General features: G+C 31.0%; 1 protein-coding gene across 4 annotated transcripts in view; it reads left to right on the top strand.

Moving 5' to 3' along the window:
• Positions 1-12,973: 12,973 nt before the first annotated feature.
• LOC103503650 (BEACH domain-containing protein B) overlaps positions 12,974-26,417 on the top strand; it is a 59,208-nt gene continuing 45,764 nt past the window's right edge. For 3 of the 4 annotated variants that reach the window (XM_051083574.1, XM_008467928.3, XM_008467926.3), the window contains exons 1-9: positions 12,974-13,569; positions 13,667-13,878; positions 20,069-20,132; positions 21,524-21,746; positions 22,791-22,952; positions 23,076-23,342; positions 23,604-23,826; positions 24,009-24,077; positions 24,410-24,865. In XM_051083574.1, the coding sequence (XP_050939531.1) occupies positions 13,757-13,878; positions 20,069-20,132; positions 21,524-21,746; positions 22,791-22,952; positions 23,076-23,342; positions 23,604-23,826; positions 24,009-24,077; positions 24,410-24,865 (1,586 nt within the window). In that variant the 5' untranslated portion in view covers positions 12,974-13,569; positions 13,667-13,756. The remainder of the gene's footprint in view (positions 13,570-13,666; positions 13,879-20,068; positions 20,133-21,523; positions 21,747-22,790; positions 22,953-23,075; positions 23,343-23,603; positions 23,827-24,008; positions 24,078-24,409; positions 24,866-26,417) is intronic. The other variant, XM_008467927.3, reaches the window with a different exon arrangement.

Genomic DNA, 26,417 nt, shown 5'->3' with positions numbered 1-26,417 from the left:
AACATTATCTATAATTTTAATAAATTTTGAGACACGTGAATTGAATGACTTCAAGTTTGGTATGAAATTAGATGGTTTCACTTTCATAACTCCCATGGTCATGGAAAGACAACGTATCATCCATACTATATAGCAATTAGCATATACACATCTATGACCTATCAATTTATCTGCATGGAGTGTGTGTGTATATATATATATATATAACTCTAACTAATATTTAGATACCTTTTACCCTATTGTTTCTTTATTTTTAAAAATATATTCATTAAAGTATTTTGTTTGTTAATTTTCGATGTCAGAGTTGTTTAAGTTTTTAGGTTGATTAGTATAGTCCGACATGGTATGATCAGAGATCTAATGAGGTCTAATGTAATTTATATTGGATTTCACTTGTTGGATTTTTAACAAATTTTTAAACCCACAACTAAATATTGTATGCAATCATGTTTGGATTAGTTTTTTTTAATATAAATTGGGAAGGAAAATTTGAGCCACATATCTCTTGTTCTTAAAGATATCGATGTCATCTGTCATTAATTGATTTAAGAACTTGAAATGATGATTTGAGATAAATTTTAATTATATCCATTAATCTTACATCTCATTAAATCATTTATGGGTTATTGTTTGAAAATTTGTAAAAGACAATAAGTGGAGTTCGATATTAATTAACTTTAGGAGTTTAAACACATGCATGACCTATTGGTTTTATACATCATATTAAAAAGTTTTTCGATCAATTAGTTATTTGACATAGTCGAATATGAGAGAGTATTAATTATTATCCTATTTTTAACAACTCTGTATAATTACATCACACATCTTCCTAAATTATAAATATTTTTTTTCGGTTGTTTGGTTCTTTGACAAGTTTTCAAATTGACAAACGAGACAATATCAACAATTACACTATTGACCTAATTAACTTTAGGTCAAGTATGGAGGAGTAAATAACTCAAAACTTCAATCGTAGTATATATATACATATATAGAATAACTTCATATCACACCATTAATTTCCCAATTCATAACTTGTTTTTCTACAATAATAATAATCATGATAATAATAAGAATAATAAAATATTTAAAAAGAATAAAAGAAAAAACCCAACGTAAAGGGAAACAAAAAAAGAAAAGCTGTTTATGACAGAGAGGCCATTTCTTTTGGTGCCCTTTCTTCTACGGGAGAAGACAATAAGGAAAATGGTGTTTGTAACCCTAAACGGTTACTTGTACTTAAGGTAATTATTGGTCCAAGTTCATTGGATTATTGATTATTAATTCCCACTATTTTGCGTTAACATAATACTAATTAGGGTAATGTTTAGCGTAATAAAATCAACAGTCAATCATATTAACTGATACGCGTTAATGTTTCGTGAACTTTTTTTTCTAGCTGTAGCTTTGACGAATCGATTATTGGTGCCATTAGTGGAAATATATTTATGGTGTGAGTTAGACCAATTTTTCATGCACTAATTGTGAATATATACTTAGAGCGTACTTTAATTGTAATTGTTTTTACGCGTGAAATGATCAACAATATTTGTGAATCTCACTTAAATTTGACGAATCAATTTTTCTACACTAACGTTAACATTTAGCTTTGACTGGAATAATGACTTTATTAATAACATACGTATTCAAATGCATTACTTATTGAACTTTTTATTTAAGTATTAGGTTTAAATCAATTTGCATATGGAAAATTGAACTCTTACCCACATTTTCTTAAATTTCCTAATTCATTAATTTGCAAAATTTGCAACATTTTCGACTGCTTGGATTTCATTTTCAAGTGTTTAATTTAGAAAATAAGTTATTTTAGAAAAAAAAATAAAATATTTGGAAGCTACTCAAAATAGTATTTTAAATATTTTTTATAAAAATAAAGTTTTAATCGATCATATTTATCTACAGTAAAAAAATTGTCATACATTTAAGATTGGAACTACGAATTTATTTTGTCGTCTTAACATTTGTGTGTGAAATTATTTTATTAATTTTGAATTGTAGAAAGTTTTATTCAAGTAAATATAAATACGGAAAATTATTCTTCTAAAATATTGATAATAATAATAAAGTATGAATCACGTATGGGATGTTTCTTAGTCTTCACCTAAAATGCGATGGTCAAACTCTTTTTCAATTGAAGAGTTTAATTCAATTGAGATTTGTATGTCTTGAGAACTTAAGGAGTTTGTGACTCAAATTCCCCTATTCCGATTTGTACTAAAAAAGAACATGAAAAAGAAGGAAGGTATGTCTTAAATCGAATTTCTTGCCTAAATTTTTTTATTGAAATGCTTGTTTTTTTTAATTTTTGATACTCTTTCATCCATTTTATAATTTGTCGAGTAAATAACAACCTATTCATAAATTTTAGAGTTGTATCAATATAAATTGTTAATTAAATTTGTTATTTAAAACTTTAAAGCTTTTGTTGGTCATTTAAAACTCTTTATTACTTGTATAAGATTCATACTCTTAATTGTGTTCAAGTTTATTAATCCAAACATTTAGAAAAAATCTATACACGTTTGTAAATTGAATTCATAGACAATTCTCAAATACAATCTTAAATAAATGGGTTTAATGTGATTGATTCACTTAACTATTTCAAAGTTTAATTAAAATAATTCATATTTCCCACTACACTTTTTGAACTAAATTAAGAAGAGAGTATTAATCAATACAAATATGACACTTTATGGTGTAAATATAGATAATACTATAATTAGTTTATGATTTAAATGTAGACCCAAAATTTAAGGATGAAAATTAAAATTTTTACTAAAACTTCTTTTTAGTGTATATCCATTTATTTATTTAAAAACCCCATTTATTTTATTTCTGAAAAAAAGTCTTTATATTAGTATATATTTTACCTTGCATTTTTCACAATTTATATTATTTAGATATTTACCGCGACAGATAACAAAAACTTCTAAAAATATTTATAAGTAAAAATTAAATAAGAAATTTTTAAAAATAAAAATATATTAAAATTATTTACAAAATACAACAAAATCTAATCAAATTTTATTAAGTATATTTAAAGTTTTTGTTATAATTTTTGTAATAGATTTATTTTTCAAATTATACGATAATGAATGGAATCTAAAATTTTATTATATTTTATAAATATTTTAGTTTATTTTATAATATTTAAAAATATTATACTCATACTTCTTTACGCAATAATATTGATTATTGATTTTGTGTTTCAACAAAAATACAGAGGCGTTAGGTACATAGTCCATCACAAACCAACTAAATAATGTTTCAAAATAATAATAATAATAATAATAATAATAAACTAACTAAATGATGAAGACGACATTGTTCTTATCAAACTATAAATAATTTTTAATATTGAAGTTAAAAAGTAAACAATATCAATCCCTAACAACTTCTCGTTTACATTCAGATAAATAAATTTAAAATTAATATTTTAAAAAAAATTAACCGATTATTTATAATTTATCAAAGCATCATAAATAAGATCTTTCGGATAATTTCATAACATTTTTTCCTACTCACCCACGTAGCAGTAAATAGGTCCTTAGCAACTTTGTTAGCGAGGGCAAGCAGGAAAATCCGGTCGGTCTTACATTCCTGCTATATCCACAAGATCGAATCAAACCTTTAGCTCGAGTATTTGCGAACCGTCCGAAGGACTTGTTTATATCCATATTCACTTCTCTGAATCAATCTTTAATGTTGACTCCCTACTATACTAATATAACAACTTGCTTTCTTAGTGAGAGCTTCTTCTCTGACCGTATGCTTCTGGTCAGTCTCATTGCTTTGCATCCCAATCTCTCTCTTTTACAACTCTATCCACCCCGACCCCATGGAAACCTCTAAGGTGAAGCTTAGTCTTTGAAATATAGAGAATTATGCTAGTCATGGTCTTAAAAATCATTAAAAGACAAAATTCATGACCCATGAAATATTAATATTTTATCAAATATTCTATTTTTCACGATTTCTAAATATTTTAATGTATTTTTTTTAATAGTTTCTCTAAGAAAAAATAATTGAGAATATAGTTTATGTAGTGTGGTATGGAGTATTTATTAGATTAATAGGGATATTAATTAATTTATTTGCTATTTGGAGTAATAAAAGAAAATGGTTGGCTAGAAATTCAGCGACGAAATGGCAAGTAGGCTACGCGATTACAAGAAAAATGGGGGGGAAAAAGAAAAAGGGAGAAAGAGGGAAGATACGATGAACGAGGAGGAGCGGTGACGAATATCACGTGTAATACGTGGAGAACCCCATGGACGAAGGAAAAATCGAGGAGTCGAAGGTGGGTTCCATGCCACGTGGCGATCCAGAATTGGAAAGCCGTATTAATCACGATTTTTTCGGTTTTTGGGGGGAAAAATTTGTTGGCGCCAAGCGTGAACAAGCAAAGGTGAGCAGTGCCGTTGGTGGCGGTGCCTTTTCCATTTAGGCCCTTTTTTCTTTCTCTCTTCTCTTTCTCTAAATATATATAATTTAAGAAAATTATTATAAATAACAAAAAAAAAAAAAATTAAAACCATTTACAAATTAGCTTAAAAAACTCAAATAAGCTAAAAAGTTTATAAGTAATTTCTATTTATTTGCTATATTTGAAAATGTCACTAAACACAAATAGTAGTTTATTTTTTATCTATATGTGATCGATTAGCTGCAGATAGATTGTAATGTGTTGTTATCTTTTGTAAATATTTTCGTTAATTTTATTTTATTTGAAAATAACTTTATGTTTTAGTTTTTAAATATAAAAAATGAATTAAAATATTTAGGTGGGTACTAATAGAGGATGATATTTTATTATATTTAAATATATATTTTTTAACAATTGTGTCTCTTTTGAAACAATTACTCAAAAATATTAGCTCGTATTATCGAAGTTGTAGTTAAAATATTATTTTAATAATTATATTTGGAGAAGTTATTTAATTATAATGGACGTATTTTCAAATATCTAAATATACTTTCAAAATATATCTATTGCTATTGCTAATTTATTGTGATTTTTGTCCAATATTTTTTTTTATTTATTAGCATATTTTACTGTAATTTGCAAACGTATTCACATGTTCGATATACAATTTTAAAAATAAATATTTACAAAAATATGTAAATATTTTGAATTTTTTAAATAAATATTCTAATTTATTTTGTTATATTTTAAAAAAAATATATCTCAAATAAATATATAGGCAGAAAGTAATATATTATTTAAAATAATAATAATATTGTTATTATTATATTTATAAAGTTAAAACGTAAAATTTTCCTTTGAAAATTTATGACTTTGCATGGTTTTTAGTGAGATGGCGCCATAAACTTGGAAGAGAACTTGAACTATATCTTAAATAAAAGAGTCGAAAAATGCTTGCTGGCTTCTTGGAAATTTGGAGTTTGAAATAGTTTTATGTTATCCAAGTTTTGTCATAACTCAATTTTAATATTTATTTTATCAAAATATGAGTAATTTAGACTTTATTTTCTTTTCCTTTCTTTAATTTAATTTGAACACTGATTGGGTGACAAATTGCACATAATTTCGTACTCTTCATTTTTATACATGTAACCTTTTAATAAATAGAAAAAACCATGTGTCATTTTCTTATTGGACAACTCCCTAAAATGCATCCCAAAAACGGTGTTTTTTTTTTGCCGAATGAGACCTGCTACGTTCATTTGCTAGAAAAAGTTTAGGTAAATTGTTGAGAATGGTAAATTTGAAAAAATATTTAAAATTTTAAATTTTATTAATAATATACATTAATATGTTTTGCTTCTCTTCATCATATTAATAAATTATATGTTATAAATATTTTAGTTTATTTTACTGTATCTAAAAATATTTAAAAGTTTAATTTATTTGTTTTATTTTATAAAAATATTAATTTATATAATTTGGATAAATAATGTTAACTTTATGTGATTATTGATGGGGAAGTTCATTCCTATGTTTGTTAAATAAATGCTAAGATATATTGTTTTAGATGTAATAACTAAAACAAACCTATTTGTTGTTTTTTCTTTTTTAATTTTTTAATTTTTCATAATTTCTTAATATAATATATTATGTTTGATCTAGAATTTTAAATATGGTGGAAAAATAGTTTTAAGAAAGGAGATTTTAAAATACAAAGGAAAATTCTAAAAAATATAACATTTGTCAAAATATTTACCTTTCATGAAAAATTAAGTATAATGAATTTTATCTCTTGATAGTTTTGTTCTATAGAATGTAAATAGATCGTTAATTTTTCTAATTTTGAAAAAAACCGTCATTTATACTATAAAACACTTAGAGGGATAGTGATTATATGAAATAAGATAAAACATCATCGTAGCTTTAACTTGATGAACTTAGCTTGTTATTCTAACTTTTGAAATCAACCCATATTTAAATGTTGTCAACAATAACTTAGCTCAACTGACATCTGAATATTCTGAAAATCAATAAGCCTTTGATTTAAATCATGTCATCTCGATTGTAATAAAAACCCATATTTGAACTTTAAAAATAAAAGACAAAAATTCCACAAACACATCTTCGTACGAAAGTCATAAAATCTTCAGTCTCATAGCATTTTAGTGGTAAAAGTATATGCTCTTTCAATATCGACCCTCAAAGAGAAAAGTGTTGGTCGGAAATTTGCGACTTGTAAAAGAGAATCGAACAATAAAGCGACACCGAGTTGTTGTTGTATTTTTTCCCCTCCTATTTAGTTCCCTTTATTCCAATAGTTTAGCTTAGGAGATTTTGTTGCTTAATTTGAAGTCCTTTTACAAATATAATTGTAACATATTAATTAGACTTTTAATACGTAATCGATGCGTGAAGACAACCATGGAATTCAATACACATATAATATATAATATGGATAACTAATATATGAGATATCTTGTGGATTAATATTAAGCCACTTTTATAAAAAATAGTATATATATGGATATCGATTGAAATTTGAGGTGAAAGCGAAAAAAGAAAAATAGTATTTTAAAAGTTAAAAAAAGAATTAATAAATGAGCATTAATAGGTATAATTAATATAACAAAACAAATATAAACTTGAAAAAGAAATTTTAATTTAAGCGCTAGATATAATTATGAGAGTAATATTTAGGTGCATCCCACGGAATACTTATTTCTATGCATTCTATTTTTATCACTCCTAAAAAAAGAAATAAAACGTTATAAAAAGGAGATTTTTTTCGGATGTCAAATTATGGTTGAATAATTTGGCAGTTTAGCTGAATGTATCTAAATATTTTTTAAAAAATAATATAATAAAGTAATTTTGTAGTTTTCTAGGGCAGCATACACATATTAATGGGATGATAAAAGTAATGTATTTAAAAGTAAAACAAAATTTTGTAGTATAGGAAATGAAAATTGTCTTTCATATTAAAGTTGTTGAGTATATATAAGACAAGAGTTGTAAGTTTATTAATAATCAAATGATACAAAATTGGAGTAATTTTAAAAAAAGCGAACCTCGATGGAATATGTTGGTGGCGTAAATGTATTTGGTTTGAATTCTTCTACTAATAGAAAACCAATGTATCGCGAAAGATATCTCAATAAAAGTTAATCATAAAATAAAAGCGAAATTACAAGAAAACAATGAAATTGAACGTTTTATTGGCTTGGAAAAACTACGTACCATAAAAAGATTCCACCATCTAAAAGACTGTTACAACTACGTGAATTTTTACCAAATTACAAGGCACTATGGAAAAATGTTTATGATAAATGATTGAGTGTGACCTTAACTTCACTTACGTTCGTACAATCCATCCATCGCTTATTATATGACAATAAAATAATTATTTAAACCTTATTAAAAAGTCCAAATTTATTATTAATTACATGACCATTTTTTATTCAGGCAACCACGATATCTACACAAGTTAAATAATACAAAAAGAAATTTAACTAGAGTTTGCACATCAAAACTTAAAGTACCTTTATTTGGGATGATCGGAAACAAAAGACGTATGCTCATTTTAAATTTTTTTGAAGCCTAATGATTTCTTGAATTTTTCAGACAAGTGCACTTTAATTTCCTTTCTTCAAACCCTAATAATTTGATAGTGTGATGCATTTTGATTTACCTCGTAATATCTAATAGTAGAAATGTGTTGTATCACTAACAGCTCATTTGATTGTTTGTTTATGTTTTCATATCTGTTGAGTTCAATAAATATATGTATGATAAATAATTAACTTTTAAAATTATTTTTGAAGTGTGTAATCCAAATAATGTAAATTATGAAATCTAACATTTTAATATTTAAATTATTGTATCTAGAATTTGAATTTAAACATTTAAATTATATACTATATTGACATTCTATAAACTCAACTCATTTTTTTCTATATAAAAATATGTATCGTACAATGCATCTTAAATTATGTCAATTTGTGAATTTTTGTCTTAACATTCTGATAAAGTTAGAAATTAGTTTTTATAATTTTAAAAGTTTTTAATTTCCTATGATTCTATATAACTTCATATACAAATCCATGTGGTTTGTCAAATCTTTTTAAATTGTCCATGTTACATGAACATAACTTCTAACAATAAAAAATTCATGAACTCCAAATTTGAAAATTTTCATTTAAGATCAACGAGCGAACTAATCTATGAATATAGTAAAATTTTACTTCCTACCGACGATAAACAATAAATACAGATAGACATCTATTACTTTAGTGATAGATACCGATATGCGTCTATATAAATATTGTGATCTACCATCAATAAATAAAAAACTTTTGATATATTTATAAATATATTAAGTAGTTTTATCGTTCAAACCAGACAGATGAGTAAGGGAAAAATGGGAAGATAAGTAAGGGAAGATTGGGAAGATAAGTAAGGGGAGAATGTTGTTGTCTCCATGGGCTTCGCAAGGGATGAATTTTGGAGACTCTTGGGAGTTCGGGAGGGCCATTATTGACCCATTCTATTCTTTGCTTTGCCTTACATGGGATGTCATGCTTCAAGTCCCAATAAATCTTACTCTACTCCAAAATTAATTCCCAACAAATCTTGTATAGAAATTAAAAAAAAACATATGCTTTTTTTTTTCTTTAATAACATTAATGTTTCATATTAATATGATAGTGAATGTTTGGATATATGTATTTATGATTAGAGATGATGTTAATGAAAGTAGTATCCATCGTTTATAATAATTTAAAATTTGCTATCAATTGTGAGTTAACGTTTTGTTGAATAAAACATATTTTTCATTTTGTATGCAGTAACTTGGAGTCCAAGCAAGACGATAAGATAGGTGAAATCTTGTATTGGCAAATTCAATCTCATAATATATATATATATATGAGTTGGTATATTTAATGTGACATGTTGTTTTTTAACAATAAATTGTAACTTGTTTTGATGTAGATGATGACAATTCAAATAATAACAACTTTGTTGAAAATAAAGAGGTTTTGTAGTTGTTATCAAGATGAATATCCATGTAGTTTTTGAGGAAGAAAAAACAAAAGCTCAATGTAGTTTTTGAAGAAGAAAAATATTTTTTTCGAGCATTTAAGAAAAAAAATGAAAACCAAAAGGTTGATGTCGGTAAAATGAAATCTTAGAGAATGGCTTTTGGATCAAATGACATAATCAACAACTAAAAGAAAGGAATAGAAAAAAATGATAATTTCTAATATAAAATTAGATTCAAAATAGATAGGTATATAGCAATTTTTTTAGAAAAATTGTATAGCAAAACCTTAGAAGTCTAACACTGATAGACTATGTTACAAATAGAGATGTCCATTTAATCCACGAGCCCTACCCCGAACGAGACGAGGAATCTCCAAATGCTCGAAAATGGGAAAGGAGTGAAAAGAGGATTATCTAGTTGCAAATATTTGTATATAATAAACCATAAGAGGTCTATTAGCGATAAAAATCTATCCCTATTAGACTTTTCTATATTTACAATTTTTAAAAAATTATTGCTATATACATACGTATTATTCATAAAATTGCTATCCGTTATAATTTTTTTTTTCTTAAAAACAATATAGTAAAATGGGCCTAAGGGCCTCAACCAAAACATGACACATTCCTTTGTTTGCGCAAGTCACATTATTCCTTTTTTCCTTTAAACAAATTAATTATTTGGTATGTGAATATCAAAATTTTATCTATTCAAAATATGAGATCAACAAATATTAAAATTTTGTTTTATAACAATGATCGATGGGTTTCGATTTTTAAGAAAATGTAGCACCAAAATAAGCTCACATTTGATAAATTGGGAAGTGACAAAATTTATCAAAACTGCTATTTTAGTATAGAATCAACCTCTTGGGAAGAAAAACGAACATAGCCTATATTACTCATAAGTGTCATGGGAATCTATTAAACGTCGTAGGGTCGGCCCACATTCCTTTAAGAATCTTTATCATAATGGGTTAGACTCCCACCATCTTCGGTCGACCCAAGTTAACTAAATTGGGCCCTTAGCAGTCCAATAAGTTTTAGCTTCGGTCCAGCTACCGTGTGCGGCCCAAATCATTTTGGTTGGTGAACAATTCAATTTTAGTTTTGAAAAATATGGGAGAAAAAAAAAAAAAACTATCTACAACTCATATAAAAATCAAATCAAATCAAGTGAAATAAATTTTATCTGTTTAGTTATTATTTTTATGATTAAAAGCTTGTCTTTACACTGGCACGGCCCCGTGTGTTAAAGGTATGATAATATATTTTCTTCCCGTGATAGTTGAATTTAACAAAGAAAAATAAAAGAAACTAATTTAAAACACGAGTTAAGAGAATTTAAACCCTTCTCCACAAAAATAAATAAACAAATAGATACCGGCCATTGTTGGCTTTTTTAGAGAAATTGTAAAAAATATAACATTTGACAAAAATATTTACATTTCAATAAATGTAATAAATTTTGTAGTAGTTATTTTCTATCAGATAAATAGTTTATTGATTTTTTCTATTTTCGATTTTTTTTATTAAAATAACATTAATCCTAAATTAAAGTCTGTTTTTTTTTTTATCTAATTTGATGGGTTTTTTTTTCACGTAGAGTGCACTTTTTTTTCCAATTAACCCTACTGGATGAAAAGTCAACATCAATCCTACTTAAATTTAATTAATTTTTTATAATCATTAATTCATAGATAAAAACGATGTTTTTTCCTTTGCTCTCCTCTCTCTATTTCTCCCTCTTCCCAATTTGATCTTAATTCAATCTTCCATTTAGACTATTTTGCGACGTGGACGTCACTACCAATCACCGTCACCGGCTGACTAATTGCAGCGTTGGTGACCAAAGTAACCCAAAATCGTTTTGCATCGGGGTTTAGATTACTAAAATTCAATTACGAGGAAAGAAAGCATTTAGGTATTAAGGGTGTTCACCATTCGGTTGATTTGAAGCTAAAATCATCGCGAATCGAAAAATGAAAAAAAAATCTCGTTTGAAACCCAATCGATCATTTGTGTTAAAACAAATTGAAACCAGACCGCTTATGCATGAATAAATTTGAATCAAATCTAAACTGCTTATACATAAATATTAGAATCGAAATCCTTTGCGAATATTATACATCAATAAAAGTCCTACAAATAAATATAAACTAAATTATTGTGTACAATAATTAAATCCAAGACATAAAAGGTTGAAATTGAGATTTGAAAGTCCATCCAAATAATTCCTATAAAATTACACTTATACCCTATCATAAATTATACTTATATATTTAATTATTATTGTTGTTGTTATTATTATTATTTAAATTTTTTAAAATAAAGTGGTTCGGATCGATTTTAGAATAAGTTTAATGTCTTAAGCGGAATCGAATCGCATGCATTCAATTGGAGTACAATTTGTTAATCGATTCAGTTTTCAACTATTTTGTAAATACCCCTAACATGATGCCGGATTTAAGAAGCTATAGTCTTAACGTGCAAATATGAATCGAACTCAATCACATATTGGTCGAAGTAAAATACGTGGATTGCAAATCTACAAACCTTGTAGAAATATTTTATGGACCAAGTCTTTAAACCTATATCTTCCTGACTAACGTAACTTATATGGTTTAGAATTCAATCATTTGTTCTTATAGGTCTCCTCATACGTGTATTGTTGAAAAATTTTATACTTAAACTTATTTCTCATTTACGTACTTATTATCATACCACACTTTGAGTATATTATTTCAGACAATCAATCTAAACTAAGAATAAAACTATAAACTAATAAAAGCAAGCTTTGCATTGAGCAATTAAATTTCACTGAATACATCAATATTTATTTGGTAAGAGTCGTACGATTACATTTTGAAAACATTCCACTTACAGTATAGATCTATCTCCTCGATAGTTTCACTGTAATTTTGAACTTATAAACACTATATATACAAATAGTAAAACGCCTATTTAAATTATTTTTAAAGATACGTAGCATTGTTTGAAATAAAACTTCTTTCACATTTTTTTTCTAAAGAATATATAACGAGGAATTAAAAAAAACAAAATTAATCACTGCAAAACAAATTATTTATACAATAAAAAAAAGTATCACAATGAACTAAACGTTTCAAAACGTATGAATTAAACAATCATGCATCTGCAAGCACAAAAATATAAGAAATTCTATAAGTTTATTCAAACTCCAAATTTTGTAGCCCAACTCAAAAACTAGTTTTTTTTTTCTCATATATATTTATTCAAAAAATATTAGAAAATTAATAAAGGAAATATTACAAAATATTAGAAAATTAATAAAGGAAATATTACAAAATATAAATATTTTGCTATATTTATAAATATATTTATAAAAGTTTTATCATTTCAAAATAATTTATCTTATTATTATTATTATTATTATTATTATTATTGTTTTTTTTTTAATCGTCTCCGACCCATTAGCATAGGCAGACGCATAACATAGCACATAGCGTAAACTGGACGGTCTTGAACTCAGACGAAGGTTTGACCGCTTCTCTCAAACATTGGATTAAACAATACTCTCAGCCCAATCCTCAAATTAATCGAGACTTCCACCGGGTTTAAGATTATCACCCACCTACACACACACGGCTCTCGCTTCCGTTCATCTTCCGTCGCCATTGAAGAAGCTCCACTTGAGATCCCTCGCCCCTGCATCCAATTCCATAATCATTGGATTCCATTTCCGAATTTGAGCTGGCGATCTGACCAGGAAGGCCTCTTTTTATTTTTTTATTTTTTTATTTTTTGTAGTAATCGAATATACAGACTCACACGATCAGCTCCAACTGAAGTTCATTTCATTTCCCCAACCTTCCGAATTTTCTCTCTTCGTCTTACCAATTTATCATTGGGACGTACGAGGTGCTGTCTGGAATTGGTGATTTTTATTTGTGAATTGTATGTAACGTGGATTTTCAAGCTGATTCGTTTGTAGCTTGAACGTATGTTGCTCGTTTATTGGCAACTTCCTGAGAAACAATGGTAAGTGAAATATATGTTATGTACATGCTTGTGAATTACGCGGTGCTTGTTTAATTCAGGTAAACTGAGCTCGTTCATTTGCAGTTTGCACATATCTCATTGCTGTAAATTTCATGTTGTTGAGTTCATTTAATGGAAAAAAGTTGATGTATGCAGAGACAATGAATTTGAAGGACCGCTTGATGCTGGGTCATCGTACTGTCATGTAATGGCAACTTGAACTTCTTTCGAGTTCTAGAAGGAAGCATGAACATCGTTAAGGGTGTAGCTGACCTTATTCGAAGGACATCTAGTGGCCCTATTGGAGTGTCCGTTTCAGGGTCACAAGCTAACTGGTCACATCCTCCGGGTCCAAAAATACGATTCGGGTATTTGCACCTTTCCTTACAATGGTTGATAACCTCAAAGTCTGACTGTTTTTGTTTGCTTTACTTTATTTCTTGCCGGTCATCATTTGTTCTATTTGTCTAAGCTATTAGACTTCTTTAGTATGGAAATCTATAGATTGAACATTTTTTGTTTTTGTTTGCATGTCCTCTATAGCTATAGTTCTGTATAGTATTGGAGAAAATTTTAAAAGTATCAAGTTATTCACATAATTTGCTATAAAGAACCTGAGTACAAGGGCGTCAGAAAAACACATGTGCAAGTCTTTAGCCATGACCTGCTCAACCAGCGATTCAGTTTTGTTGCCACCATCATGTAAGTGTATCTGTAAAGGAGGATTGGTCCATCCATGTATTCTCAAAGTTAATTTTTGGGACCCCATTTTTGAATGCGAAGGGTGAGATCAATAGGTTAGCGATCGGATCTCTCTAGAGAATTTTGAACCACGACGGTTAGAAGTTAAAAGAGAAAAGAGATTAAAAGGAGAAGCCAAAAATAATGGGAAGTAAGGATGATATCTCAAACTCAAACTCCATTGAATTAGTGATTAAAGTTGTGGAAGCGTTACTAGATATGGATGAAGATCTTATTTTAGATGCCTTTGATTTTCTAGTGGAGAAGAAAATAAAGCCAAAGTCATTATTTCAATGGATGCTAAATTCCGAAGATAGTGGTTGGACAAAATTAAGAAAGTGGTTTGTCAGGAAACTTCTTCCCCAGCATCAGATGCAAATCTCTGGATGGGAAAAAGATGAGTTTAGATGTTATAACGATGGATACAATTGGTGATGTGAAGGTTAAAATAGAAGGAAAAGAAGGGTATCCTCAACATGACAACGATTTGTTTTTAATGGTTGGAAGCTTGACGATGATAGAACCTTGGGTAGCCATGGCCTTTAAAGTGGCTCTGCATTGCACTTGATTCTTTGTGTGTGATTGATCAAAGTGTCTCTTTTATTACTGCAAAAATATTATATTCATTTGTAGTTCACAAAGAGAGAAGAGTTTTCTTAAATAAAGAACAACCCATTACAAATAAGGAAAAAATAAATTTGGCCAATATAATACAACCAATACAATAAAATATAATAAAAGAAAGAAAATAATCAACACTCCCCCTCAAGCTGCTTTGAAGATGTCAATCATTGCTAGCTTGCCAATCAATTTGTTGAATCGACACTTCGGAAGGCTTTTAGTTAACACATGCAATTTGTTCGGTTGTTGGAAGGTAGGATATGCATATTACTCTCTCATTGATCTTTTCCTTTATAAAGTGTTTAACTGTTTATCAATTTCAATATGTTTTGTCCTATCATAAAGGACTGGATTATGGGTAATGGAAATTGCTGCCATGTTATCATAGTAAATGCACATGAGCATTGTCGGAGTGAATCTCAATTCTTCCAACAATCTTCTTATCCATATAGCCTTACAAGTACCACAGGCTAAAGCTCTAAATTCTGCTTATGCACTACTTATGCAACCACACTCTTGTTTTACTTCGCCAAGTAATAAAATTTCCTCCAACAAAGGAGTAGTATTCAGAAGTGGATCTTCTATTAGTCGTGCTACCTACTCAATTAGCATTAGTGTAGACTTCAACATTGAGATGATCATGTCTTTGAAACAATATGCCTTTCCTGGAGTACCTTTCAAATATCTTAGAATGCTATGAACTTCATCAAAGTGAGCTGGTCCAAGAGCATATATGACCTAACTTACCATAATAACTGCAAAAGCGATGTCAGGGCGTGTGTGAGAAAGATATAATGATATATGAGTCTCCTGAAAAGTCTCTGGTATTTTTCTCTTTCCTTTATTTCATTTTTGGTTGCAACTTTCAATTTCAGATTCTGCTCCATGGGAGTTTTTGCTACTTTGCAACCATGTAAATCTATCTCTTTCAGCAGATCAAGAATATACTTCCTTTGGTTGACAAGAATGCCACTTTTGGACCTAACAAACTCCATGCCTTTGAAGTTTCTAGATCTTTGATTTGGAAATAATCAGCTAACTTTTTCTTCATGAAAGTGAGTACTATCTCATCATTGTCTATAAGAATGATATCATCAACATAAACTATCAAAACCACAACCTTGTCATTCCCTTTATGTTTGTAGAACATCGTATGATTGACTTGATTTTGATTGAATCCATTGCACGTGACTGCTTTATCGAAGCGTTTAAACCAGGCTTTAGAAGATTGTTTTAGATCGTATAATGTTCTCTTTAACTTGAACACTTTGTTAATCTCAGGATCTACCTTAAATCTAGGTGGCAAGTCCGTAAATACCTCTTCTTCCAGTTCACCATTGAGAAAGGCGTTCTCAACATCTTGTTGATAAAGAGAAGTTAACTGCAACAGACATCAACATTCTAATAGAATTGATTTTCGCAACTGGATTAAATGTTTCTTGATAATCAACTCCATAGGTCTAAGTAAACCCCTTAGCGACCAATATGGCCTTGTACCTTTCAACACTACCATCAACTTTACATTTTACCGTGAACACCCATTTGCATCAAACTGTTTTTTTTTTGGTAGTTCAGCTATGTCCCATATGCAATTTTTTCGGCGCATTCTTCTTTTCCATCACTGCTAATTTTCAATTCAAATCATTTAGGGCTCTGTATATTCCTTGGAACAAACAGGTTGGTTATTTTTGGATGTGAAGGCTTTAGGACTGTCATACAATTTATGATAAGAAAGATAGTTTGCAATGGGATATTTGACACATTTACGGGCACCTTTCCTATGGGCAATTGGAATATCAAGATCAGAAACATCAGGTAAGGAATTATGAGAAGAAGCACTGGAGAATTAAAAAAAGTAAAAGGAGAATGTATATTACCTGGATCTTTTGAATCATTTATCAAGGTATTAGATTGGTTATGTAATAGATCAACTGTTCTTGATTCCTTTGAGTCAAGTTTCTTCTAGTATGAACCCGTAGTTCATGTTCTTTACTTGTCAAGTTAGTTTGCAGTGTTTTTTTCCCTTGAAGAAGAACTCTCCACACTTGGTATCTAAGAATTAGAACACATAATTTCAGAACCAATGATGTTTGGGATAGGTGAAGTGTCCTAAAAATTATCTTTAAGGTTAGGTGGCTTCCCCCAAAGAGAACTATGGCTATAAAAGACACCTCCATACTCTCAAAATACTTTTTGGTCAAAGGATCAAAACATTTGAAGACCTCCTTATGGGAGACATAGCCTACCAAAATGCATTTAACTGCTCGAGGGGCAAGTGTAGTGTGAGTAGGGTTGGGATTATGAACATATGCATTGCAACCAAATAATTAATTGGTAAGTCAGAGAACAATTGAATTATGGCATGTAGCTTGATGAGGAGTATCATGACATGAGTTTGATGAAAAATACCCTTTTCGTGCAAGAAACTGGTCAGTTGTTCATTGAAATATTTAGTACCATTATCAGAGTGAAGGATGCAGATTTTAGTTTGGAACCGAGTCTCAATTATAGTGTAAAATATAACAAAAACCTCTTTTATCTCTAACTTGTTAGTCAACATATAAAGTCAGGTTAAACGAGTATGATTGTCTATAAAGGTAATGAACCAACACTTACCATTATGAGTTAAAACTTTAGATGAACCTTAAACATCTGTGTGGATTAAGGAAAAAGGTGAAGAAACCTTGTAAGGTTTGGCTAAATAAGTGCATCAGTGATGTTTGGCAAATATGCAACTTTCGCATTGAAGAAATGAACAATTAAGACCTTTAAATAAATCTGGAAACAAATACTTTAAGTAAAAGAAATTAGAATGCCTTGATCTATAATGCCAAAGCATTATTGTTTCTTTAACAGAAGGAGAACAGACACTACTCAAGCGTTGCACTTGTTTATGGCTAGCTGAAACTTCAACAAAGCAATAGAGACCACCAATCATTCTAGCACATCCAATCGTCTCCCCCGAATCCTAATCCTGAAAGGTACAATGAGTGTCACAAAAGATAACACTACAGTTAGTATCCTTAGAGATTTTACTAACAGGTAACAAATTGCAAACTAATTTTGGAACATGAAGGATAAGTTTTGTAGTCAAAGGATCCTACAATAAGGGTGAAATTACCATCGACGATGCGGATTTTTCCATTGCATTATATAGGGAGTAGGATGCAAATAAGGAAGAGGAACTAGTCATATGATCAGAGGCTCTGGAATCTATAATCCATGGAGACGAGCTCATGCAAGAGAGGGCTTGAGGAGAATTACTTGGTTGTGCCAAGGAGACAATAGGATTACTAGATGATGAAGTAGTCTTTAGCAGTTTCAAGATTTGATCAATCTGCTCCTTGCTGAAGAAGTTGGAATCACCAACATTTGTATTCAAGGTGTGTAGGAGGGAATTTCTCTCCCCTTGCTTAGAACTTTTCCAATTCACAGGTTTTCCATGAAGCTTTCAACAAGTTTCATGTGTATGTCGAGGTTTATTGCAATGGTCACACTGGACTCAAGGCTTTTCATGTGTCTTGTTGGAGTGACCAGAGGTCTTCATGGCTGTTTGTTCGGTCACCAACGCAGAACTTTCTACTAAATCAATAGGCTTTTTTCCAATCATAACATTCTTGCAGCTTTGTTCCCCGTAAACATCAGAAAACACATCATTAATAGATGGAAGGGAGGTGTTTCCAAGTATTCGACCTCTGACCTCATCAAATTCAACATTGAGGCTAGCAAGAAATTTGTAAATATGACCGTGACCGTCTTCTACAATTTTCCTGTAGTGCTTTTGATCATTTGCAGACTTCCACTTGTATGAATCGAAGAGATCTACGTCTTGCCAAATCCTTTTTAGGGAGTGAAGGTATTGTGTCATCGAGTTACCTCCTTGGCTTATATCTCCTGATTTGAGATTTAACTCAAATACCTATGATTGATTGCCTAAATCAGAGTACATCTATGTCACACTACCCCACAATTCTTTTGCTGTAGAGTAGCACATGTAATTTCAACTGGTCTTCAACCGCGGAGTTTACAAGCCAAGTCATAACCATGGAGTTTTCAGCATCCCATGTAGCAAACAAAGGATCTAGTTTTTGAACAATTTTCTCTATGGTAATGTAGCCAATTTTTCCTTGTCCACGAATATACAACCTAACACTTTGTGACCAACGAAGAAACTTGTCTCCATTAAGTCGGATAGTCGTTATTTGGATAGTGGGCTATTGGAATGGATACGATTGTTGACTTTAGCCATAGGTGACTTAGTATCTGACATGGGTGAACCGACAAAGTTCAGAAAATGGACAAAAACAAATCTGTAAAAACAAACCAAACTCGTCATCGGCAGCGGATGTTTCAGACGGGCAGCCGATGAAGAAAAAAACCATAAAAACTCACAAACTTACAGCAAAAGACGCAAAAAAAAACGGCTGCTGATGATGTTCGGTGAGCTGTGGTGGCAGCGGAGTAGAGTGACTGGTGACGACGACCCTTGAGGCAGCGAACATACATGGCCATTTGTGTGTTCTTCCTTGAAGAACTTTTGATTGAAAGGTGAATCAATAAGCTGTCACACAGTCGAGGAAAACCATTCAATGATGGGGGTTGAAGGAGAATGAACGGCACGTTGGTGCTTGGTAATACAGAAGGTGGTTGGTAATACAGAAGGTATGTGTTTATCGGGGGGCTATTGAGAAGGTTTTCTGGTCAAAGGTGAAAGAGGACTCTTTTCCGGCCATCAGTGAAGAGATGGCGATGGGGGATCATGAGTGAGGGGAGTGGTAGGGTGGGAGATGGGAGAGAGAATGTCTAGAGAGATTCATTCTAGTAAACAGGGGGTGCCCTGCTCTGACGTCTGGTCCATATTTTTTTCTTGTCTCTCTTTAGTGTTATACTCACCAATTTATGGGATGATCAATGATTAGCCTTTGAATGGTAATTTTGAACCAGGAAATTGTAGTTTTTCTGACGGGTGAATCAATATATGTTATATGCAATCTGTATTTCGGGAGACAAAGTCAATATCCAATTTTTCATTTTTATATCGTGTCTGTAATCTCCCTCTCTCTCTCTCTCTCAAAAGAAAAAAAAAAAACTTACTGTATTTAACTTCATATCATGTTTACTATTTTTGTTTCTCCTCTCATCTTCCCCTTTTCCTTCTCTTGTGGCGGCTGCTGCTCCTTCATTTTATATTTGCAGTGAAGTTGGTGATGAGGCAATTCTTAACGAACTTTGGGTTAGATGTGAAAAAGCTGCTGATAAGGTACGATTTCAACCTTTCAAACTACTTTTTTACTTTGAATTCCTGAAGAATATCACCAAGTCTTTTGCAAAGTGTGTTTTTGTTGGGAAATCAATAATATTATGCTTAATGTGGCATCTTTTTTGGCTAGATTTAATTGATAAATAAGGTGCCCAACTCCAAAGGATTTGCCAAAAAAGTACTTCAATTAGATTTAATACAAGAAGGGTAATTGCTAATGCTTTGGATCAATTGCCTTATATGGAAGCTACAAAAGATATATTACACTTTATAAAAGAACAAGATAATTACAATATGAAAGTTAATTTTACATAAAAACGATCTTCGACCAAGACTTACATCTTGCACTGTGAATTCTTCAAAATATTTGTAGAGGGAACACCATGAGGAAGCCTTCAGCCTTGTTGCCTCATAACAGCCCTGCCAATGCATTGCTTTACAGTGAAAAAAATATCAATTAGAATAAAGTATTGAAGGAAAAATGGTTTTTCCTAATATGGCTAAATCTTCATAGGAAGTTGTTTTGTTTCAGATTGAAGTTAAGCCCTTTCCTGTATTCACCTGAAAAGATGAGGGCATACCTTTTCTTTTTTAATTATGATCTTGGTTTGATTTTGTTAGATTGAAGTCCCTATTTGTAGTTAGTTCTTCACCTCCCTTTTGTTTTCTGGTTTTTGTTGGGACTTCTTCTTCTTCTTCTTCTTCTTCTTCATGCCTTTGCATTTCTTCAATTTTTTTTATCAATGACTGTCGTCTCTTAAAGAGAGAGAGAAAGAGAAAAAAGAAACAAGGACAATATTATTATTATTATTATTTTTAACTTATTGTTTGATGTTTCCAAGTTTTATTTGTCTCTAAAGTGCTTAATTGATGTAATAATGATCCTCATCATTAAGAAAGCCTGATTCTTCTTATGAGCTTTTAGATGTATGACACGTCACTGTTAATTTTGGAGAAAAATTACAACATTGATGGAAAGTTATCTTTTATTTTGTAGCACTAGACTCTTTTCGTTATATCAATGAAAAGATTGGTTCCGTTTTAAATAAAATATAGCTTAGTTGATACGAGAATTTCTCACATGGCAATAACCATTATAATGCTTAGGATAGTCAAAAGTTTATGAACCTAAAACAAGAAGAAAGAGAACAGTTGAGGGTCCAGATGAAAAAAAAGAATAGTTGAGGAGCCAGACGAAGGGTTTACAGTTTAGGGACTAGTGCAATAATTTAACAAATACCCTTGCCTTTTGGATTGTCTTTCCACTTTTGTGTGAATAAACTTTCCCTGTTTCCTATAAATAAAAAGTCTTGAAACATATTTAATCTTGATTTTTATTCTTATCGCTTCTGTCAAATTTATTCTTACCATGCAATATTCTTAATCTTTAGGGGGAGAGAAAAAGGTTGTTTTATGTTTTCTTGAAGCAATTTATAGTAGCATACAAGAACTGGAAACCCATAAATTCTGGCTGGCTCTCGGAGGATGCCTCAACTTCTGTGGAGAACTTGTCAACTTCAGATCATACTGTTGGCTGCTCTAGTGGACATCCTGCGGAAATCATTTTAAAATTAAGTGAAGAGCTCAAGCAATTGACTTCTCTTATTATTGAATGTAAGTTGATTTATGTCTACCAATTTGACATGCTTTTCATATCTCTGTTTTATTTATTTTTGATGAATTGGCTATTTATTTCTTGAATTTAAGTTGAATGGTCTCTGCCACTTTTAAAAGTGCCTCTGAGATGAATTTTAGTGAATAAAATGATTATTAACTTGAACACCTTTCTGCATGATAGAAGGTTTCCGCTAACAACGCAAAGCAGGACTTTATTGTTTTGATTGATTTTTTGGGATTTTGCTGATGTAAGGCTAGAAGTCTCTGTTTTTCTTATGTTTGGTCCATTCCAGCCCTCTAATCCATTTTCTGTTACTCTTTTAGGAAATGTAGCCATTGGGAGTAATTTGTCAGGGAAGTTAGAAGTGTGTTTGAGGTGGTCAGATTGCTGTACGGCTTTATATTTAGATCGGCTGCTGATTGGATGCCTTGTAACTAGCCTTTGTGTAACTTTTCAATAGAATCTTTATAAGATTTTCAAACTTCATCGGTTTTAGACCATTCACTTTCACCCTAGATGATGTTTTAGTTAAATTAGATAATGTACATCAGTGGAGAGAAACTTCAAAAATTATATGATAGAGAATCATTTTGCATGACTAATAATCTTGTTTTGGGTTTCATTTATCTTCCCAAAAAATATGAGATGTCCGGGTGCATCTACATCATAGTTCTTTAATTGCTCATTGTATAACCCTCTTGTACTTTGAGCTCAGACTCATTATTTAATATATGAGATTCGTTTCCTTTTCAAAAAAATATGTCTTCTCAAAAAAATGATCTTGGTTTCATGCCTAGATCTTCTTCTGAATTTCCTCTCATTTTATGGGATTGGACGTCAAGTTGTTTGAACTAATTTTATTTATTTATCTTCTTATTGCTGGTGAGACATCTTGTTCTACTTAATTTTATCTCTACTTAAAGCCACACGATATTGGGACTTGGGAGGGTAGATGATGACGCCCTTCCTAAGGTATTATTAATGCTGTTGAGCTTTCCTTTTCAACTGACTTTATCAATTGCACTGAACTTTCAACTCAGGGCGGTCGACAGCAGATTTACATGGAGCATCAATTGGCTTAAATTTAACTTCAGAAGGGTTTCTAGTCTTGGATGCCTTGGCAATAGTTATGCGTTCAATGCATAACTGTAAAGTTTTTGGGTACTATAGTGGGATTCAGAAGCTCACAGCATTGATGAAAGGTAGTCTCATCGTTTCCTTTGATACAGTATTGTGGACACAATGATACACTCATGCCTATATAAAGTAATCGTGCTGCTAATATTTTCTGTTTCTAGATTACAGTCTGATTTTCTTAATTTCAGGGGCTGTTATCCAACTTAAGACAATAGCAGGCGAACTTTCTGTTGATGAAGGTGTATCAAATATTGTTGTGGAAAACACAAGACTCCTACAAAAAATGTTGAAATACGTGGTGTCAATAATACACATTTTCATTGACATCGATTCACTTCTTTATGTGGAGGATCATTCTCTAAGCATGAAGGTACCAACTTGTGAAGAGAGATTAATGTGGCGCCAGAAGGCAGTTGTGTTGGTGATGGAAGCTGGTGGAATTAATTGGTTAGTAGGTAAGGTATGCCAGTTTGAGTGACCAAACTTGTCCTTGGAACTTACTTAGTGATAAGTGCATTAGTTCTCTAAAATGGCGATATGCAGAAGAAATTGGTTATCTAATTATTACCACACATCATGAAATTTGTTTTCCTTTCAATTTTTGGTGAACCATCTGTTGTTATTACTAATTATTTTCATATTTGAATTTAAATTGCTTTCTTGTAGATCCCCACTATTTATTATTCTGGCTGATTAGAATTTTTTTTTTTGACCAGAATTGTTGCGGGTTACTAGAAGGTTGAATATCAAAGAACAAAATATTGAAGTTGAGCTCCAATTTTTGGCTTTAAAAATTCTTTATTCTGCATTATCTGAGAACCCACGAGGTCAAAATCATTTTAAAAGCATTGGTGGACTTGAAGTCTTGTTAGATGGTCTTGGACTTCCATCCAAAATTGTTTTAGCTCCGAAGGACCCAGCTGGTGCTGACCAGAAAAGGTGAACACCTTCTACTCTAAATTTTCTAAGATTTTCACCTGTCCGTGAGGAGAGTTTTGAAGCTATAAATAAAACTTCATTTGGTTATTGTTAATCGATACATTAACGTCTTTCAAGTTGATGCACTTTGTAGACATTTTCTACCTTTCGACTACTAACATGCTATCTAAAATATTTTTCAGAGACGAGAGCCGCTTCCTTAACATTTTGCAGCTGCATGTTCTTTCACTGGCAGTCCTTAGAGAGGCTGTGTATCCTTTTTGTTTTCCTTATTCTATTGTTTTTCTATTTATTTTCTAACACTTTCACGATTTGGAAGTCAATGCTTATAGATATGTTCAGAGTTTCTTACTTGTAGTTGTAACGTATGTGGATTAATGTATAAGATAGATGGTGCTGTTTTATACGCCAATTTCTTTAGTTTCAATGTCTTCAGAATAACTTTTGTTGGAAACCACATTTATTGTATTTCATCAACTTTTGTATTCAGCTGGGGGTTTCTGATTTGAGGATAAACTATACTATTTTGCTCTCAATTTCGTTTAGAAGTTGATACTTGAATGGCACCCTTAACTGCATCTAGCTTTGGGAATTTAAACAACATGCAATTTTTGTGTGAAAACGGGAGAGTCCATAAATTTGCAAATAGCTTTTGTTCTCCAGCTTTCATGCTTCAAGAATACAAACTGCAGATTGGTGAATTATCTGGACAGTATGATTTTAGATGGCCTATCCTCGACTGTAAATACAATGTCGCAGCACATTCAGGAGAATGTTCAGTTGTACCTTTAACTGATCTCACTCACGTACAATCTTGGAACAAATATGTTGTGAAGTTATGCAAAGTACTTTGTTCTTTTCTTCTTGCCCCTGAAGACGTTAAACCTCATCATCCTCAAGCATCTTCCGTTCGAATCATGACACCGGTTTCATTGGTCTATGGTGATCTTTCAATCAAATGGGTCATGAGGGTACTTGTTGCTGTGTTCCCTTGCATTAGGGCTTGCTCTAATCAAAATGATTTGCCTGCCCACTTGAGGTATGCCTCATGGTTGACTCCTCGAATTTTCTATTATTGTTATAGTTTGTGGATAAGGAACATTCCCATTGATTAAATGAAAAGAGGATACACGAAGGAAGTAGGCAGGAGATCCCAACCTTACTCATCCAAAATTGTCTCGTTAGAAGAAATCTTCGCACCTTTGAAGATAAGTCTGTAGGAGCATACAGTACACCTCTTTCTTGGTGGTGTCTTAATCAAAGGCATTCTTTTGTTACTATAGCCTTTTGAAAGCCCAAAGGTTATCGAGAACTTCCATTTATCAAAAATAAAATTTATAATATCGATCTAGAACCACTAGAACTTAGTAGTATTAGACTATTAGTAGCAAGACCGAGTCGATTCGTAGAGAAGTCTAAGGTAAGTTTTGCATGAGCTAAGTTCCTAGTTAAAGTGGTAGCGAGGAGGTGGGTTGGTTGGTGTGGATAGAGAAAGTAAGGCACGAAAAGCATAAAGTGTGGGAAAGTTAAAGTACAAGAATATAAAAGGTGAAATATGTTAAGACAACCTAGCTTAGGAGTTCGGATTCCTCTAATTGTCTGATTGATCGTAGGATGTCTAAAGATAATTTCTCATTCATTCAAATGCTTAGCCTACTTCCTCAGAAACATTGTGGAAAGTGTCCAAAATCAGTAGCTAAGAACTTAAGAACTTAATTAAACTAGAGGCTCAATTAAGAACTTTAGGCTATCAAAGCGATTATGATAGGGTGATCAAGCCAAACATAACACAAAGCAAGAAATTAAACTAGGATAAGAACTACGATAGATTTTTTTCTTTCAAAATTCCTCAACCGCCATCAATGTTTTAAAAAGCTTAAGGCGGCTCAAGGTAGTATGAGGTGTAAGCCTCATTTTAAATTAAGAAAATATAATTAAATCATAAAACATGAAATCTTATATGTTCTTAACACTATAATATTGCTTAAACTACCTAACATTTTCAAAATTAATCATGAGAGAAAAAAAATCACTTTATTATCTTTATTAATAAGAACTCAAAGTACAAGAGATTTATACAAAGAGAGAAATAAATAAGTAGTAATCAAGGAAGTCCTATAGGGATTAGGAGGCGCACCCGGACATCTCAACTAGGTTGACACCCCCTTAGCGTCAAGCATCATATCCCGAGTACAAACATAAACAAACCAACATAGAGACAATAATAAAAGCATCCAGCTTGATACAAAGGTCCAGAAAACAAAAAGGGACCGGAAAAAACAGCAAGAAACAAATGGGGAGACCCCAAAGAAAAAGCAATCTCAAAATTAAAGACTAAAATAGGGGCAATCCTTCAAATCTTCAAAAAGCAATAGAGAGCTTCATACTGTGTAATCTGTAAGCAATGAATCTGATGCAGTAACAATTAGGCAGGTTGAGAAAGAAAGGCAACCCAATTAAGTTAAATGTCTTGGATAGAATAATGAACGAACTCCTTTTTAAGGGAACACCATGCTAAAGCATTAAGATCTGCAACCTGCATAATTTCTGCCCTTGGTTTTGCTTTATCATGGAAGATACGTTGATTTCGT

The sequence above is a fragment of the Cucumis melo genome, chromosome 4 (assembly GCF_025177605.1).
Source record: "Cucumis melo cultivar AY chromosome 4, USDA_Cmelo_AY_1.0, whole genome shotgun sequence".
Lineage (NCBI taxonomy): Eukaryota > Viridiplantae > Streptophyta > Magnoliopsida > Cucurbitales > Cucurbitaceae > Cucumis > Cucumis melo.
This window is presented reverse-complemented; position numbering and strand designations above follow the sequence as displayed.